The sequence below is a fragment of the Lutra lutra genome, chromosome 14, assembly GCF_902655055.1.
Source record: "Lutra lutra chromosome 14, mLutLut1.2, whole genome shotgun sequence".
Taxonomy (NCBI): domain Eukaryota; kingdom Metazoa; phylum Chordata; class Mammalia; order Carnivora; family Mustelidae; genus Lutra; species Lutra lutra.
Window position 1 is genome coordinate 53,580,194 of NC_062291.1, and position 20,351 is coordinate 53,600,544.

A 20,351-nucleotide genomic window follows, 5' to 3' on the forward strand; every position below is an offset into this window, starting at 1 on the left:
TTTTTAGAAGGCATCCCATTAGGTAATTCAGAAGCAGACAGACAATTGCTGGAAGCTGCAAAGGCTGGCGATGTAGAAACTGTAAAAGTAAGATATGATCTTGCGTTTTTGTTAACTTTGGATTTTTATTTGCAGTGTTTAATGAATCTGTATTGTTGTAATGAAGAGCCTAGTTATTTATATGTGCCTTGTTTTAAAAGATTAATAATGATACTCTAGTTCTCCACAAGTGAGAATCTTTGTTAGCAAAGAAACTTTTCACATGCATCTAAGTAAATACCTGACAATCACAGATTTAAATAAAGTGCATGTTTATGGAAATAAATTTCATTTAAAGAACCTCTTTGTCCCTTTAAAAGAATAAGATATCAAATTATTGTCATTTATTTACATACGACACATACAATAGGAAAGGGACCAAGAACTACTAAACAGTGTGTCACTGTGTCAGTGTATTTCTTCTGGTTTCATTTCTTTGCCCTCTCTACCACTGTGTTGCCATTTTTCAGAGCCAGTGTCTCCTAATAATCTTCAGTTCATCTAGCCAACTTCAGCTCTTACATGGCCCATCTCCCGTGGTTGTCCTCCATAGAATAACCCTTCCTCAGATTTTCCTTTACTTTTTACCATAGAGTTATATGTAGTGTCTTAATGCCTGTACCAGATATTTCTGTTACCTACAAAAGTTGTATATCCCAGTAAATAACTCAGAAGCCTTACATTTTGAAAGAGCAAGACTACTTTTCCATTAAACTAATATAGATTAAAAAAATTAACATGTTTTATGAATGAAATAATTCTTGAGTAATGCACTGGGGTTTTGGGGTTTTTTCCACTTTATTCTTTTTTTTTTTTTTTTTTTTTTTTTTAAAGATTTTATTTATTTATTTGTCAGGGAGAGAGAGCGAGCGAGCACAGGCAGACAGAGAGGCAGGCAGAGGCAGGGGGAGAAGCAGGTTCCCTGCCCAGCAAGGAGCCCGATGTGGGACTCGATCCCAGGACGCTGGGATCATGACCTGAGCCGAAGGCAGCCGCTTAACCAACTGAGCCACCCAGGCGTCCCTCCACTTTATTCTAATGTTATTTTTAATTCCCAAAGCTATCAGAGAGAAAAAAATCTTTGTTACATTCCCCCAACCCTGCCCCCCTTGCTCCTATACTTTTTCAAAAACAGTGCTCGTCCTATTTAAGGGAACAGTGACATGCAATAAGTTTTATAAAAATCTAAATTTATAAATTTGTGATGAAAGTAGCTACATGAAGCAGTTTCACTGTATTTTTATTTGGTGTCCTCAGTCCTGAACAGACAAACGACATAAAGTCAATTTTAGATTTTCAGAGAACGAAATATGTTGGTCTCATCTGAACTTGAGCTTTGAGGAAACACATCACTGTCCTTTTAAATAAAGAGATTTCAGGAAGTTGATTTAAAAGTGTGATCTTTTCTGCTTTATCTCTGTAGATAGTATAGTCATCTCCAAGTAATTTAAGATTTTATTTTTTAATAATTTCATTTAAAAAAAAACACCATTATAATGGAATCTTACTGTTTGACATGTTTTATATTTACATTTTCATTCCCTTAAGTGGAAGGTTAATAAGATATTGGAAGGAGAATTTGGTTTCTATTACTAAGTATTACTGACTTGTGGAAAAACAAGTCATTTAAGTTAAAAGAATTGAGTTGATTTTTTTTTCTGGAAAATTGATTTAAAAATTAAAGGCAATTAGTTAAAGGTCAACTAGCTGATTTTTTTTGTTGAGGGGGTAAAATTTTCAAATGTTCATGTGCTTACATATGTTAAAGAGCATAAAGCTATATTCAGTATATATAATATTGGCTAGACTTTGTTTTCATAAAGATAAAAGGAGTCCAGGGGCTCCTGCGTGCTCAGTGGGTTAAAGCCTTTGCCTTCGGCTCAGGTCATGTTGAGCCCACATCAGGTTCTCTGCTCAGCAGGGAGCCTGCTTCCCTTCCTCTCTCTCTGCCTACTTGTGATCTCTGTCTGTCAAATAAATAAATAGAATCTTTAAAAAAAAAAAAAAGATAAAAGGAGTTTAGAGGAAGAAATAGATAAAGAGAAGAGCTGGGGGCAGGAATTGGGACTTACAGAACAAAATAATGCCCAGTAATGGATTGAAGAACCCTATCCTTTCTCTCTTCATTCTCTGTGAGTAAGTATCTGGCCATCTTCCCTTACCCTACTTTTAAAATCACTTGGTGGCGGGGCACCTGGCTGGCTCAGTTGGTGGGGCAGGTAACTCTTGATTTCAGGGTTGTGGTTTCAAGCCCCACCTTGGGTGTGATTGCCCAAAAATAAAATCTTAAAATTTCACTTGATAGTAGTTTATCTCCACAACCTTTGTAGCTGTTACCTATCTATAGACAGGAGGCTTGGTGTGAATTACTGGGACAATAACATCTGCGTATTACCCAATGAACACTTAATTAATTATGTGTTGTTTAGTGGCGATCCATCAGGCTAGATACTTCTTACTAAGTATTAGAAAACTGGTCTCTGAGTACACAGAACTAAATTAAGAAGTGGGGAGTAGGGGCACCTGGGTGGCTCAGTGGGTTAAGCCGCTGCCTTCGGCTCAGGTCATGATCTCAGGTCCTGGGTTCGGGCCCCGCATCGGGCTTTCTGCTCAGCAGGGAGCCTGCTTCCTCCTCTCTCTCTGCCTGCCTCTCTGCCTACTTGTGATTTCTCTCTGTCAAATAAATAAATAAAATCTTTAAAAAAAAAAATTTAAAAAAAAAAAAAAAAAAAAAAAAAGAAGTGGGGAGTAAAGTGAGTAGTGAAAACTACCGAACCTGGTAGCACTTGGCACATGTATGAAAAATATTCATTCCTAGGGCGCCTGGGTGGCTCAGTAGGTTAAGTGACTGCCTTCAGCTCAGGTCATGATCCCAGAGTTCGGTGATCAGATTGAGTCCCAGATTGGCCTCCCTGCTCAGCAGGGAGTCTGCTGCTCCTTCTGACCCTACCCCCTTTCATGTGTGCATGCACTCTCTCTCATTCTTTCTCTCAAATAAAATCTTAAAAAAAAAAAAAACCTCATTCCTACCTAGAGCCCTTCTTCAAAGCCATAAAATACTGTCTGAAATGGGACCCTGAGTCCATATGCCTAACAGCCTCTTGTTTGGGAAGCATAAGAAAGCTTTATCAGTCCAGTAATTAAAACCCTTGAGGTTAAACCCACAGATACCATCCTCCATTGATTTATTAGGCTTAGGGTATCCCTAAGGAATAGGGTATGGTAGAATAGTAAAAAGTCTTACTAATATGGATAGTCCTTAAACTTTTATTGAGCACCATGGTTTATTATTTATGTTTCTTTTCTTCCCCAAACATTTGTACTTTTCATACAAGCATGAATAAAAGTGTTACTCTTAAAGCTTTTCTCAGCCAGTCTTCCTCATCTAGACCAAAGAACACAAAGAAGTATTTTACTATTTTCTTAGTTTTCCCAAGAATCATAAATGTAGTTCTTGATTACTAGCATTACCTAGGAACTTGTTAGAAATGCAGGTTTTCAAAAAAAAAAAGAAGAAAAGAAATGCAAGTTCTCAGGCCCCACCCCAGACACACTAAATTGGAAAATCTGGAGGCAGGACCGAGTGCACAGAAACAATTTGAGAACTGCTGGTGTAGAGCAGAACTTTTTAAACTTCAAGGTGCTTACAGATCATCTAGGAACCTTGTTAAAATGCAGATTCTGACTCAGTAGATGGGGGTCTGAGATTCTGCATACTTAACAAACCCCAGGATCCAGCTTACCTCTACTTGTATTTGTCACAAAAATGGAAGTTAGGATTGCCAATAATCAGTGCTCTAGATTACCTTTATGTAAATAGTAGTAGTAATAATGGTAAAATTTACCCACTAACTTTAGCAAAAGATGATACATAGGTAAGAGGACGACAGGGATTCCCAATAAACGACAGGGTGAACTAAGAAAAAGTCGTTTCTGAGAATACTGATTTAATGAGACAAGAAATTCAGTCAGACGTTTGAAATTTCTACTAAATGAATGAAAACCTCTCAGAATATATAGTGTCACGTGTATACTGTGTTCCATCCTGCAGAAACTGTGTACTGTTCAGAGTGTCAACTGCAGAGACATTGAAGGGCGCCAGTCTACGCCGCTGCATTTCGCAGCTGGCTATAACAGGGTGTCTGTGGTGGAGTACCTGCTGCAGCATGGAGCCGACGTGCATGCCAAAGACAAAGGGCAAGTACCAGCGATTGCCATGGCCCCTTTTCCTTCATCTGACCTTCTTAGGAAAATCTGGGAAAACTTGTTTTTTAATAATTTTATGGTAGTTGTGTCTCTTTTGTTTTTGGGCAGGTCTGTTACCTAACACTGGCTTAAATGTAGCTTTTTGGTTTCAGTTAACATTTTATGATGATTAGCCTTTATATAGACTTATTGCATCATGCCTTATAATCTTATAATGACTAAGGAGATGAGTGTGATTGATTATCAATATAATAAATTTTTTCAGTTTGCACTGAGGAGATTTGAATTCTTCCAGTTTATCTTAAAATTATTTTTCTTTAAAGATAGACAATTCTTGGGGTCCCTGGGTGGCTTAGTTGGTTAAGCAGCTGACTCTTGGTTTCAGCTCAGGTCATGATCTGGGGGTTGGGGAATCAAGCTCCACTCAGAGTCTGCTTGAGATTTTTCTCTCTCCCTACAACCTCCCTCTCTAACCCCCTACCCCACCACCCCTCCAGCTCCTGTATGTGCTTGCTCTCTAAATAAATAAATAAAATCTTTAAAATATACTCACACACCTCAATTCTAGATCGAGTCTATAGGTGTTTGTTATGTTCTCTACAATTTAAAATATTTTTCAGGCAGCCCTCTCAGGTCCCCTCCTTCTTCGGGAGCTTTGTACTATCACTTTACTATTGCTCCCACCAAAAAGAAAAATGTTTATGTTTTTAAAATTTCCGCCCCACACCCTCCAAAAATAATTCCATTTCTGTTTCAGTAAATTTAGGTTCTATAAAATATAAGCAGTGTGATCCCTTACTCAGTTGAAGAAATTTATCAGCTATATGCAATTATCTAAATTAAACATATCTTTGTGTTGCATTGCTTATGTAATTTTTCATTTCAGAGGACTTGTACCTTTGCACAATGCATGTTCTTACGGACATTATGAAGTTGCAGAACTTCTTGTTAAGCATGGAGCAGTAGTTAATGTAGCTGATTTATGGAAATTTACACCTTTACATGAAGCTGCAGCAAAAGGAAAATACGAAATTTGCAAACTCCTGCTCCAGGTATATTTATGTACTTACTGTGGACCTGATTTATTACTAGATGTTTATTATATTTCTAATAATTTTCAATATAAACTTAAACTGGTAAAGGGGTATGAAGCAAACCTATATAATTCTCAATCTAGATTTCAGAATAAATGCCATGAACACTGTATTTTACTCTATGGGGATGTTTACCACACATAGATTTATTATTGTATAAAGCCAGCTATCATCAAGTAACAGTTACCTGATTATTATCCCAGTTTTTCCTATATACTTCTTTAACCTCAAAATATTTGATAGATTATGTAATTTATAAGCCAGATTTAATTTGGCACCGATAAAATTGATAGTACTGGTTTAATACAGGTATCCGTGTAGATATTTTACAGTAAAAACAAAAGTTAGGGTGCTTGGCTCACTTAGTCAATAGCTCACGCAACTCTTGATCTTGGGGTCATGAGTTCAAGCCAGCATTGGGCATAGTGCTTTCTTAATAAGAAATACATTAAATTTTTTTAAAAAAAGAAATATGTTAAATTTATACTTGATTTCAGGGTTTATGAAAATAAGTTGTTCATGAAATTCTGCCTTATTTTGAATGTAGTTTAAATTCTTACTGAATTGCATTATAGGGGCTCCTGGCTGGCTCAGTGGGTAGAACATGCAGTGCTTGATCTCAGGGTCATGAGTTCAAGGCCCACACTGGAATGGAGCCTACTTTAAGATAAAAGAATAATAATGATAATAAATAAGTTACATTATAAAACTCAATAATGTTTAACTGCCTCTGTATTCTTTTTATTATAATTTTCTGTGTACTATATTAAATATAACAAACATGTTAACCTTTAAGGTAGAGTCTCCCAGTATAAAATAGGGGTTTTTGCTGTCATTCCATTAACTATTTTCTCATAGACTAAGGGCAGTCTTAAGCCAGTTCCTCTTTGTTTTTCACATGCTCAGCATGGTGCAGACCCTACCAAGAAAAACAGGGATGGAAATACCCCTTTGGATCTTGTTAAAGATGGAGATACGGATATCCAAGATCTACTTAGGGGAGATGCAGCTTTGTTAGATGCTGCCAAGAAGGGTTGTTTAGCCAGAGTAAAGAAGTTGTCTTCTCCTGATAATGTAAACTGCCGTGATACCCAAGGCCGACACTCAACCCCTTTACATTTAGCAGGTAAGTGATCGAAGTTTCACAGGTTTAAGCTCAACATCTGAGGTTCATTTTACCAGAGTAAAATATTTCCTGAAAGTAAACTGAGAAGATGCAGTTCAGATATTTGCTAATGCTACCATTACACCTGAGTGTGTTCGTACAGGCCAACTATGTTCCGTGTTCACTTTAGTCCTGGTGCACTACTGCAGTGAGAACAATGGAAGGAGAAACTGCCAGTCACCGTAGTGCTTTGGAATCTCTATTCCAGTCACCGTAGTTTTAAATCCTTTTTCCTTGAGTGAGTTTTGGCTATAGAAACTTGAAAAATCAGCGTGCTTGGGCGAGCCTTCCTCATGGGAAGTTAAAGCTTTCCATTCTTCTGATGACAGCCAGTAAGCACAAGCAGAAAAAAAAATCTTAAGGCTTTCAAAGGTCACATAAACCTATTGCCAGAGTTGTTATATTAATTCATTAGGTCTGCTGTAACAAGGTACCACAGACCGGGTGACTTAACAGAAGATTCTTTTCTCCCAGTTGTGGAGATCAAGGCATTGGCAGCGTTGGTTTCTCCTGATGCCTCTTTTTTCGGCCTGCAGATGGCCACCTTCTAACTGTATCGTGACTTGGCCTTTCGTCAGAGTTGTATGCACGTGTCTGGTGTCTCTCACTGTTTGTCCTAATCTTTTATAAGACACCAGTCAGATGCGATTAGGACCTTCACTAACAGCCTCATTTTAACTTTATTACCTCTTTAAAGATTTTATCTCCTAATACAAAGTCACATGCTAAAATAATGACAGCCAGTACAAGAATTTGGGAAACAGTTGAGTACATAACATTTTTATAAGTTTCACTCATTAAATTGACACAGTGCACTTTTTTTTTTTTTCCAGAGCAAATGCACAGCATTTCAGTTCAGTTTCTTTAGCTGCATTGAAAATGCTAGGGAATGGGCCATTAAAATCACTGAGCTTACAGCTGATACTTCGGTGGTGTTACATTGTAGACATAATTTGACTCATACAAGTTTAAATACATATAGTTTAAAAAGAAAAAAAGTAAATAGAGAAAAAAGTGATACAGGTGTTTCTGCCGCTTTGTGTAATATGGGAGATGGAAGTCTACCCTTCTCTTTTTTTTTCTCTGTTTATTTTAGTCTTACAGTGTGAATAACTGAGTATGTTCCTAGTATTTAAAAGATAATTTTGGTTATGTGTGATTTGTATTTTTGAATTTTCACCCACTGTCCAAGGAAAAGAATTACTCTATATGTCTTTTAGAGAATTTTGAAAGTGGTAACCACACATTAACATGGTAAAAAAAGGCTTTTACTTCCACTGGCAATCAGGAGTTTCTCATCTATGCAGACAGGATATGACCTGTGTATATTTGAATTATGCTGTGTATATTTATTTACAGTAGCTTTTCTGTATCTTTATGGTAGCTTCTCTAGAACATTTAATAATTACTATTTAAACCCATGTTGTCGGGTGCCTGGGTGGCTCAGTTGGTTAAGCGTTTTTCTTCAGCCCAGGGTCCTGAGTTCGAGCCCCATGTTGGACTCCATGCAACATGGAGCCTCCTCCCTCTCCCTCTCCCTCTCCTCTGCTCCTTCCCTGCTTCCTCTCTATCTTGCTCTCTCTTCCTCTCAAATAAGTAAAAATCTTGAAAGATACATATGTATAAATCCATGTTGTCTTTGTAAGTGGTAAATAGGTTGTATGTACAAAACATTTCTGCCCACTTGTGCAGTATTATACCTTGAGACCTGGAAGGACTTTGGGATTCATTGTAATACTTAGCTTATGGTAGTTCTTTGGTTTTGTTTTCCCTCCTTGATCTTTAGATTTTTTGGCTTTAAATCCTTCAGCATAAGAATAAAAACTACAAGAAAATAAATGTGAAAAATATTTTGAACTGTTTTAAAGTTTCACGTGGTAGCTGGTTTTATGTTGACAAAGTTAAGTTCTAGATTTGCTCTCAATCTGTGATTACGCGTCAGATAAAATATACTTTATCATAAGACTGTACGAAGATAGCTGACAATTCCCAAGATGACAGCTAAGAGATTATGGCATATTTATAGTATACCAAGTTTTATTTCATGGCTTTAACAATATTAGATTTTGCTGCCATACTTGCAGAGATGTATATCCCTAAGATCTCTCTCTACAAAAAGCATGTCTTTGTGTCCTTCTAGGAAAATGGGGTCCTGAGACCCATGCTGGTGTGCTGCCTCCTACTCTGCCGGCCACTTGTGTTCCTAACTTAGTTTTTATATACTTGAATGCCTTTTAATTGTAGTCCTTGAGACCACGTACGTGAGTTTAGGAAGTTGCATATAACAACAATAAAGCCAGGGACTTTGGTAGAAGACTTTAGAAGGAAAGATACAAGCAAATCAATCAGTTTTAACTTTTGAGAGTTTCTGAAATGAGTGAGTGGCATCACTGAAAGTTTCCAACTTGAGACCAGTAGACAGTTTTTTCCATAAGCTAAATTTTTAATAGACTCTATTGGGGAATAATCAGATTTCTATAAAGTCTCTCTCTCTCTCTCTTTTTTTTTTTTAAGAATATATGTGCTTTTTATACAGATATATAGATGCCATTGTCTATAATAAGTGAAAGTAATTTTACTTCTTTTCTAAATTAGCTGGTTACAATAATTTAGAGGTTGCAGAGTATTTGTTGCAACATGGAGCTGATGTGAATGCCCAGGACAAAGGAGGACTTATTCCTTTACATAATGCGGCATCTTATGGGGTAAGTTCTTTCACATTACCTTTTAAAATCTCTGAAATTTTTTAAGTGGAAATCAGTATTGCAGTTCAAAGGGCATTTAGTTTGACTTTCTCATTTTATAGAGGAGTAAATATGAGGGCTAAAAAGATTAAATAATGTCCAAGTCTCATTTCTGAATCTGTTGTAAGCGAGTTGTGTGACATGCAGCACATTTATCATTCATTGTATTACCTTCTTTAGCATCTCCTATTTTCAGTGAGATGTTGATGGTTTTGTTTATTTGTTGGTGCCAGGAAACCACTAGCACTCCTAGGAGTCTGTAGAGATTCAGATGCATTGTTCCTGAGTTCATAACAGCCCTGAATGTTCTAATCAGTATTGCCCATCTTCAGTAGTATAGTTGGAATAACTGAGAAAGGTTGCTGGTTTATAAATTGATGTTCAGCAGTTATAACACTTGAATAAATGAGAAATTGTTTAAGTTGTTTGTATTTATTTAGTTCCCATCCTATGTAGAATTCTTAAATATTTTCTGATTTCTCACGTTTATTGAAATGCCTACTGTAATTTTTAATCAACTATCCATAAATTATGATGTTGGGGAGAAACACAATTTTTCTTCTCCTTTCCAGAGAGTAGGTTTGAAAATATGGAAAATAGGTATATAGCTAGTTTCTTTTTAGGAACTAAAATGTGATAATATTTTAGACTGTAACAGGAGTATTTTCTTTTACAGCATGTAGATGTAGCAGCTTTACTAATAAAGTATAACGCATGTGTCAATGCCACGGACAAATGGGCTTTCACACCTTTGCATGAAGCAGCACAAAAGGGACGAACACAGCTTTGTGCTTTATTGTTGGCCCATGGAGCTGACCCTACTCTTAAAAATCAGGAAGGACAAACGCCTTTAGATTTAGTTTCAGTAAGTGATGGACTTTTGAAAAATCTCAGTGCTTTTCTGATTTTTTAAAGTTCACTTGGTACGTATAAAATGTCTTCCTTGGGGTGCCTGGGTGGTTCAGTGGTTTAAGCCTCTGCCTTTGGCTCAGGTCATGATCCCAGGGTCCTGGGATCAAGCCCTGCATCAGGCTCTCTGTTCAGCAGGGAGCCTGCTTCCCCCCTCTCTCTCTGCCTGCCTCTCTGCCTACTTGTGATCTCTTTCTCTCTGTCAAATAAATAAATAAAATCTTAAAAAAAAAAAAAAAAGTCTTCCTGGTGAATGTGGCTAAATCTATTTTTTTAGCCCATTTTAAACTTAGGACTTCTTTAGTGTTAAAATATAATATGTAAATAATAGGATTATCAATCAGTTATTGTATCCCGAGTGCTTTTGAAAATAGGAAAAAAGGCCCCATTTGGGGGGTAGAGATTACTTAAAAATAAAATCTTTAGGAAAAAAGTACATGGTATAGCTGCTTAAGTTAGTTGTTGGGAAACAAAACAGGTGCAGGCCCTCAGTAAAGACTGTTAACGGTGCATACTGTGCAGAGTCATAAAGGACATAGAGGTCTTGATGAACTTTCCCAGCCAGAGACATTGCCCTCAGGGTGTAGCCACAAAGCTTCTAGTAGGGATTCCCTTTCCTCCCACATGGCCTCTTCCCAAAGTTCCTATTGCTTACCTCACCAGTAGTGTTCATGAAACAAGCTTCTTCCCCCAATTCTCTATGAAGTTTTTGTTCATTTAGTTTGGTTTTGGTTTTTTCATTCCATCTCCCAAGGGAACTCGTATAGGTATTTCCATTGTAGCCTCGGCCTCTGCTTTGGTCACTGTGACACAGGTGCCTCTCTTGCCTCGACCACTGAGGAAATTGACCAGGGCCATGGAGGGAAAGGGAGAAGAAATTCTAGTTGAGATGGAAGGGCAGTTTTCCCTACAGATTGCTTTCTACTGAGAGAGATTCCACTGTTACAAGTTGCCCTGAGAAGCTGATTTAGTTCCGCTGCATTGGAACTTAAATAGATTTTTCTCAGCAGGCTAACCGCCCAACAGTGTTTGCAGTATTTCTTCAGGGAAATGTCTTTCTAGTTCCAAATTACCCTGAGAGTGCACTTTTCTAGTTCATTCCATCCATTTGTTAGTCCACCAGACATAAGTGATATGAAACAAAGTGCTCTAGAGGACAGGTGTGGACTTCAGAGTCAAATGGACCTGCCATAGAATTCCAGCTCTACCACTTAAAGTTGTACAGCTTTCACCTTGTGTGATCTCTAAGCGTCAGTTATGTCGTCTATAAATGGGGGCAAAATATGTCTGGTTAAGGGACACCTGCTGGCTCAGAAGAGCATACTACTCTTGATCTTGGGCTTCTGAGTTTGGGCTCCACGTGGGATGTAGAGATTACTTAAGATTACTTAATTACTTAAAACATGTAAGATGTTTGAGGGTGCCTCAGTGGCTCAGTCTAAGTGTTTGCCTTCGGTTCAGGTTGTGATCCTGGGGTCCTGGGATCAAGCCCTGCATCGGGCTCCCTGCTCAACAGGGAGTCTGCTTTCTCCCTCTGCCCCTCACCCCTGCTCATTCTCTCTCTCTTTCTTTCTCTGTCTCAAATAAATAAAATCTTTAAAATAAATAAATAAAATTGATACTACTATAACTCATTTTGGTGTTTTTCAGGAAATCATAGTATCAAAGTCAGATTTTTTTTTTATGCTCTGCCACTGTAGCAGTTTCTTTTTAATTTTCTGTGTCTTGAAACAGATGTTCTGAATTGTTTTATATTTAATAACAGTTTGGCGATATCACTTGTTTTACTTTTAATTGTTTTTATGTAATAGCAATTCTCTTGCTCATCTGAGTATTTGTCATATTTTTAAATGTATTCCATTGGTGTAGGAGAATTTTAAAACTTACTTATCACAGATTTAATCTCTCTCTGATACACACCCTAGGCAGATGATGTTAGCGCTCTCCTGACCGCAGCCATGCCCCCTTCTGCTCTGCCTTCATGTTACAAACCTCAAGTGCTCAATGGCGTGAGAAGCTCAGGAGCTACTGGAGATTCTCTGTCTTCAGGTCCATCCAGCCCATCAAGTCTTTCTGCAGCCAGCAGTCTTGACAACTTATCTGGGAGTTTTTCTGAGCTGTCTTCAGTAGTTAGTTCAAGTGGAACAGAGGGTGCCTCTAGTTTGGAGAAAAAGGAGGGTGAGACATTCTGTAAAAATAACTTTCTATCTTGTAATGTAGCCACATGTTTGTCGTCTAGAATGCTAACAAGTCATTTTTCAAACTTAAATACAACTGTTAGTATCAGATTAAATAACATAGCCTTTATGTTTTAGTCTTTTCTTGTTTTCTTTAAATGTTAGTAGAATTCCTAATGACACTTCTCCCTCGGAGTTGAGGTTTAATGAGTCTTATGCTGCTGACCTATTCTTTAGATGTAAATACGCTTTTTGAAAGGTTTAGAAGGCATATCAATATGCCTTGATATACCTCTTCCAGTGTATTATTACAGTTAGGAAATACCTTTACTCCATGTCAAACTACCCAATTGTGAAGATCATCTTTTTTAAGAGAAAGAAAAAGACGCACATACTTAGTCTATAAAACTGTTCTCTTTACCTTTTACCTCCTCTCACCTTATGCAACATTGTGGAAATTGTTTGCATGAACTTTTTTGTGAAGTTGCTTACATTCTCAAAGATAAGGAATTTTTAGTGTAAATAAAATTGACATACTAGCTTCAGTATGGAAACTTACTTTAAAGATACAGTTAAAAATAATTTTTTTTTATGAAAAGATGTTTTTTTTTAATCTGTGTGTGCCCCACTGGTTGTTTTCTTCTAATGATGTTGAAATTTTTTAGCTTTCTCTTTTTGCAATTTTTAATGCTGTGTTCAGATACTCAGTATTATATCCCAAATGCCAATGAATATTTTCCTTCATCTTTACATTTTTCATGTGAATAGTAATACCACAAAACTCTGGTGTTACAATGTTGATATACATCACTTTGTTAATTTGTTCTGGATTTTTTATTTTCCAGTTCCAGCAGTAGATTTTAGCATAACTCAGTTTGTAAGAAATCTTGGACTTGAGCACCTGATGGATATATTTGAGAGAGAACAGGTGAGTAGATGAATTGTTTTGCTTGGTTTGATTTTCTGTAAGACCTCAAGGAGAAATTAGGACATACTTGAAATGCCTTGGACCATTCAACCTGTTTGTAGGAAGAAGAGAATGGTTTTTTAAGAGACTGGAAATCAGTCAGTCTTCTAATTTGGCTATCTTGGAATTTCTGTTTGGTTTATTAGCACAAAAAGATGGACTCTGATGGAATTTTTTTTTTTTTAAGATTTTATTTATTTATTTGACAGAGATCACAAGTAGAGAGGCAGGCAGAGAGAGAGAGAGAGAGAGAGGGAAGCAGGCTCCCTGCTGAGCAGAGAGCCCGATGTGGGACTCGGTCCCAGGACCCTGGGATCATGACCTGAGCCGAAGGCAGCGGCTTAAGCCACTGAGCCACCCAGGCGCCCCCTCTGATGGAATTTTTTTAAAAATACATGGAAACACATTAAAGTACACATTCTTTTTAAGTGCATATGAGACATTCTCCAGAATAGATCACATATTAAATCACAGATCAGACCTCAACAAATACAAAAAGATTGAGATCATACCATGTGTATTTTCTGACCACAATGCTATGAAATTTGAAGTCAACCACAGGAAAAAGTTTGGAAAGACCATAAATACATGGAGGTTATACAGCTTGCTATTAAACAATGAATGGGTCAACAAGAAATCAAAGAAGAAATTTAAAAATACATGGAATAATGGACTCTCATGTAGTAATAGTAAAGTAGTTTTCTCTAATGGAAAGCATCACTTATTTAGCCCCAAAGTAGGTTATCTTTGAGCTCTGGTCAGTTCAGTTGTGTCAGTCACTACGTACTCTAAGTCTGACACTTCACTAGCCACTATGGGAAGGTAATAGGAATACTGGGTATATATCTGGGCTTTTCTAGAACAGTCCTACTTTAAAGTACACTGTCAGGATATATTTACTGATATTTTTTTTTTGGTACGGAAAATATGGTAGTTATAGACTTAAATCCCTAAGGAATTTTTGATCTACTTAATGGAACTCTAACAGTATATGAAGAAATAAGTTTGGGCATAGATTTTAGAAATTCAAAGAAAATTTACTGCTCTCTGGACTATTCAGGGAAAGCTTCATGGAAGATATATAAATAAAACAGGATTTCTGAATGTCTTCGGTTTCATAAGGTGGGAATAATATATTTGAGGGAAAATGAATAGTTTGAACCCTGAGGCAGAAGTACCAGTTAGCATAGTCCAGAGTCTGGAGGAAGCAGTAAACGCATTGTATAAATGGGTTGGTTGTAGAGTGATGGTGGATATGTGCATTTTTGTTTTGCAGTTTTAGTCAGCTCAGGTTCTTAGGCTAAATGAAAACAACTATATTTATATTTAAAATAGTTATATTTAAATGACTATAGTTATATTCATTGAGATATTTTTGGTAGTTCATATCTGAAATTTACTTAGCTGTAACTTTTCAGGTTCAATTTAATAAGTGGTTTGTTTTCATTTCTAAGCTGTTCACAAAAGCTGAAGTAAATGTATAAATCTAATACATTAATAGAACACCGGTATGTGAATGTCCACCAAATATAAGTCTTCTAAACAATTTCATCCTCTTTTGTCAGATCACTTTGGATGTATTAGTTGAGATGGGGCACAAGGAGCTGAAGGAGATTGGAATCAACGCTTATGGACATAGGCACAAACTAATTAAAGGAGTTGAAAGACTTATCTCTGGACAACAAGGTATTTCATTTTAAATTAATGCTGTCATCAGTTTAACAGTTGGCATAAGACAACCCTCAGCTTACTAAATGATAATTAATAAATCTGTGAGAGTGAGTCCATTCAACATGAAGAACACTAGAATTTGAGAATCCTGGTATCAAGTCATAACACTGCTACTGTTACGTTTCCTGAGCTTCTGCCGGTAATTATGTAAACCTAAGTAAGATTTCTGGGCCATTTAGAAGTTTGGGAATTTCCTTTGCTCTGAAATTATTCTAGCTCTTAAAATTTTATGATTCTAAAAGATCAAAAATTGAATATTTCCTTTCTTAGGGTAATATAATAGGCAATGCCTAGACATTCAGGCCTGCCCATAAAATAATGTAAATCTCTTTTGTTGTAAATGGCTACATTCTAAACACTTGTAGTGGAAGTACTGGGAAAACTTGTTTTCCTGTTAATGAGGAAATCTGGGAAAACAGCATTGAGTAATATCTTTAATTCTTCTGAATGTTAGTACTTTAAAAAAATGCAGATTGCATTTGTTACGTTAACATTTCCTGTGTACCAGGTCCTGGGTAAAAAGGTGAAGTGTTCTTTTTTTTTTTTTTTTTTTTAAAGATTTTTATTTATTTATTTGACAGAGAGAGATCACAAGTAGACGGAGAGGCAGGCAGAGAGAGAGAGAGGGAAACAGGCTCCCTGCTGAGCAGAGAGCCCGATGCGGGACTCGATCCCAGGACCCTGAGATCATGACCTGAGCTGAAGGCAGCGGCTTAACCCACTGAGCCACCCAGGTGCCCCGAGGGTGAAGTGTTCTAAGTATCAAGACCCATAGTTAAACTGAGGGCATGATTCACTGTCTCTGGGATTAGATACTTCCTGTCATTGAAGTCCTGGCTATACAACTAGAGTCCAAGAAAAACCTAGACTAACAAAAATGAAGACATTTTCAGGGGAGGATGTATGATAGGCAGGATAGGGTCCATCTCTTGAAAAAATACCTCTAGAAGTTAGGTGATTGAAGTTAAGGAATACTTGAAACTGGAATTCTGGAATAGGACCAACTAAAGGTAGATGCACTTTACTTGCCTGGCAGGGTCTAACGTAAAAATGTTTAAAATGTGAGGTAGTCTGGAATATGTCTTATAGATCACAAAATTGTATAAGATAAAAAGGAGGGAAGACCCATGGCTCCCTGGAATGTTAGTATACAATATAAAAAACACCAAAAATGAAGAGAAACTAGAACTCTCAGTTAGTTGTGGGTGAATGGCCATCATGACTCTACTAGAATAATAGTAGGTAGATCTGGTAGGATAGAAATTCCAGTGGAGTACTAGACTAACAAGGATCATTTAGGAAAGAGGCAGGTTAAAAAAGGAATCAGGCAGTGTTTGTTTATTAAACATACAGTGTCTGGGATACAGTTATTAAGACAGGGCCATATGTGCCCCAGTGTTCATAGCACCAATGGCCACAGTCGCCAAACTGTGGAAAGAGCCAAGATGCCCTTCAACAGATAAATGGATAAAGAAGATGTGGTACATATGTACAATGGAATATTACACCTCCATCAGAAAGGATGAATACCCGGCTTTTGTAGCAACATGGACAAGACTGAAGGAGATTATGCTGAGTGAAATAACTCAAGCCAAGAAAGTCAATTATCGTATGATTTCACTTACTTGTGGAGCATGATGAGTAACATGGAGGACATTAGGAGAAGGAAAGGGAAAGTGTATTGGGGTAAATCAGAGGGGGAGACCAGCATGAGAGTGGACTCTTGAGAAACAAACTGAGGGTTTTGGAGGGGAGGGGGTGAGGGGATGTGTGAACCTGGTGGTGGGTATTAAGGAGGGCACGTATTGCATGGAGCACTGGGTGTGGTGCATAAACAATGAATCTTGGGCACTGAAAAAATTAAGATGTTTAAAAAAAAATTTTTTTAAAGACTACATTTAAAGGCTCAGGAAACGATGGCAGAAACAGATACACTGCCTCCACATGGCAGAGGTATGTAACTGCATGCCACCTCTGGTCTGTAGTCACTCTGATAACATCCAGCTGCATTTGCAAAGGAACATTCATTCCTACATGAAGGAGAATTTTTACGGCACAGAATAACTATCTGCTCTAGCTGATCAGGGTCACTTGCCTGCATAAAGTTACCACCTTTCTTGTCTTCGTTTGAAGCCATGATTCTATACATTTTGCAGAGTGGAACCACAGTAGTCTTCTGACAGTCTATCGTTTTGCTGGATTAGCCCTAGCTATCCATCAGTGCATCAAGTCAATAGATGACTTGTCCTCATCTTTGAGCACTGCTGAAACATCTTAGGATGGTACACAGGTTCAAGCATGTGTCATACTCTTTATTTTATTAAGTCTTTATTCGTTGAACTATTCCCTTTTATAAGTCTCCACACTTCTTGTAGATATTGTAATTCAGCTATATCTGTAAGTCTTTATCAGAGTTTAGCATGTTGATGGTAGTCTTGTTATTCCGACTAGAACAGTGCTCTAACTCTCCAGGGGCAAACTGCCATGAGTTGAGCCAGCAATAATGAATTTGATCCCTACCTGCGAAAACAGCAGAGCATTAGGGATCTTGTTGTAGGGACTGAGGGAGAGGTGTGTGTTCCAGATACACCAAAGAAATTAGAAAATTCTGTTCAACACTCCATTTAAAAACTTAACAGTTATCTTAACTACTGACATTCAAGAAAACACAACATTCATTGCTGAATTAAAAACTGTTAGTGGTTAGAAGAAACATTCAGTAGTTAGTAAACTTTGTCAAGTTAATCATTCTGAGATGATTCAGAATTACCTAAGGCTAGACAAGTTTGTCATAATTCTTCCTCATATTTACAAAAATTAAAGGCTAAGTGCTGAAAGGGCTGTACAGTTAGTGAAGGAAATAACTGAAGAAAAAAATGTGTGACAAACTTAAGAAAAGAGATAAAGAAAAAAAAGATTTTCTGAACTATTCCCAGAAAACCCTTATAGCTTGGGTCAAAATTAGTAGTCTAAATGCAGTGTGGTGTTCTGGTTTGGATCCTAGAACAGAAAAAGGAGGACATTAGTGGGAAAAACTAGTGAAATCCAAATAAAGTCTATAATTTATTTACTTAGTGTGACAGGTGCACTGTGGCTATATAAAATGGTAACACTGGGGGAGCATTAATGTTCTTAATGGTAACATTAGGAAGTTTAGTGAAGGGTACACAGGAACTCTCAATAGGATCTCAGCCTTCCTGAAAATCTAAATTCATCCAAAATTAAAAGTTTTTAAAAATCAGTAGTAAACATCATAAATCAAGCAGCTGTTTTTGGTTGATGTTAACTTGGGGGCGTTTTTTGGCATATATCTTTTTACCTTCAAATTTCATTTGCTAGGTCTTAACCCATACTTAACTCTGAACACCTCTGGAAGTGGAACAATTCTCATAGATCTATCTCCTGATGATAAAGAGTTTCAGTCTGTGGAGGAAGAGGTATGTTCATATACCTTAAATGAATGTTGGTTCAGTAGCTAAACTTCCTAGAGGTTTCCAGATCTTAAAAATATCGTAGGGATTTTAATTGTCCTTAACCCTTTTACCAACTGGAAAACATTCAAATTTATTATTTAAGGTACACTCCCTCAATAAACTTTAATTCCAGTAACTTGGTTCAGACTACAATTAATACTAACGCAGAATTCTGTTGGAAAAGACTTTACTGTCGTTTGGGGGGAAAAAAAAAAGCCAATATTCCCTCCCTTCATGAAGACAATTACAAAGCCCAGTATCTCAGACAAAACCCAGAGTATGTGGATGCTACTTATCCAGGAAATTTTTCTTCTAGATATCTTTCCACAAAACTCTTGGATCCACTGAAATCTCTGAATAGTGCCTTACACTTTTGAAGAACATGTGTGTGAGGAACACAGAGATAAAAAGTTAAGTAGGACTGAGTTCTAAAATTCAAGAAACTCCAATTCTCGATGAAGTACAAATTGTGCTTTATTAATAAGGGCGACATGAATTGGAAAAAATAAGTGATTGCTTTGTTTTTTAGCATGTCAGGTGATTAGCTTTGTGTGTTTAACTCACCTGTGCATCAGTTTCTTTTTTTCTTCCTTTAGTTTGCATTATATAATTTTCACCTGTAAATAGTTTTCATATTGACTAGCTAATTATCTCTAGAAAACAGTCCTTGTGAATTTATAGGACTCCTATTCCTTAAACAACAAATACATCAAAATCTCATTTTGTATTCTCAAAAACAGAATCATAGGAGTCAAGAACCATGTTGCCCATATCAGAAAAAACAAAAGTTAATACACATGTATTTGACATATTTTTTCCACCAGATGCAAAGTACAGTCCGAGAGCACAGAGATGGAGGTCATGCAGGTGGGATCTTCAACAGATACAATATTCTCAAGGTAAGAAGTTAGTGAAAATAAAGTTTTCAGAGACCGTGGTTTTTCAAAGCTTGAAATGATAATTAACTTTCATAAGACTATAATGATCTTTCTAGCCTAGTAAGTCTTTGACATAACATCGGGATATTTTGAGAAAGATGATATCCTTGGAAGGTTGAGAGTCTCAGAAATCCCTGTACTGTTGTGTTGTTTTGTTTTGTTCTGTTTTTGTTTTGTTGGTGGTGGTGGTGCTGTTTTCATAATGAATAATTCAGCCCCTCTTGAACATACTAAAGCTCAGCGTATATTGCCTTATCTTGGAATAACGATAAATCCTGTAGGTTTAGGACTTTAAATATAAAAATTACTATTAAGGTACTCTGTTATATAACAAAGCCGAATTTTTTTGTGTGGCTCAGTGGAGGTCTCCATCTTATAGCATGCTTCCTTTTATCTGTCCTGAGACTACTCCAGGTTTCTCTGAGTCCCCCTACATGTCACTTTTCTGTAATTTTAGTAGTACTCCTTCTATATCTTCATCTTTTCCAAAAACAGTCTTTAAAAAATGTTGTGAGTCATTCACATGAGAGTCCTTTTTCTTGACTTTCTCAGGGCCTTTTCCAGCTTGCTGTGTTTTTCTTGAACTACAGCAAGCAAAAATGCACACTCTACTTGAGATGCATAAATATTTTTGTGAGCTATGCTCATATATCTTAATAATTCTAAAGACAATTAAAATGTGGCAAATGTTTTTGTAATACCTAAATTTTACTTTATTTTTTTTAAGGATTTCATTTATTTATTTGATAGAGACAGTGAGAGAGGGAATACAAGCAGGGGGAGGGAGAAGCAGGCTTCCCACTGAGCAGAGAGCCCAACATGGGGCTGGATACCAGGACCCTGGGATCATGACTTGAGCCGAAGGAAGATGCTTAACGACTGAGCCACCCAGGTGCCCCTATAATACC

At 37.0% G+C, this 20,351-nt stretch overlaps 1 protein-coding gene across 1 annotated transcript in view; it reads left to right on the plus strand.

Annotated features, from left to right (window-relative positions):
• TNKS2 (tankyrase 2) overlaps positions 1–20,351 on the plus strand; it is a 70,109-nt gene that overhangs the window by 36,379 nt on the left and 13,379 nt on the right. Inside the window, exons 13-23 of the mRNA XM_047701846.1 lie at positions 8–87; positions 4,091–4,236; positions 5,132–5,297; positions 6,246–6,465; positions 9,100–9,209; positions 9,925–10,113; positions 12,083–12,335; positions 13,180–13,262; positions 14,867–14,987; positions 18,372–18,469; positions 19,330–19,404. Coding sequence (XP_047557802.1) covers positions 8–87; positions 4,091–4,236; positions 5,132–5,297; positions 6,246–6,465; positions 9,100–9,209; positions 9,925–10,113; positions 12,083–12,335; positions 13,180–13,262; positions 14,867–14,987; positions 18,372–18,469; positions 19,330–19,404 — 1,541 coding nt within the window. The remainder of the gene's footprint in view (positions 1–7; positions 88–4,090; positions 4,237–5,131; positions 5,298–6,245; positions 6,466–9,099; positions 9,210–9,924; positions 10,114–12,082; positions 12,336–13,179; positions 13,263–14,866; positions 14,988–18,371; positions 18,470–19,329; positions 19,405–20,351) is intronic.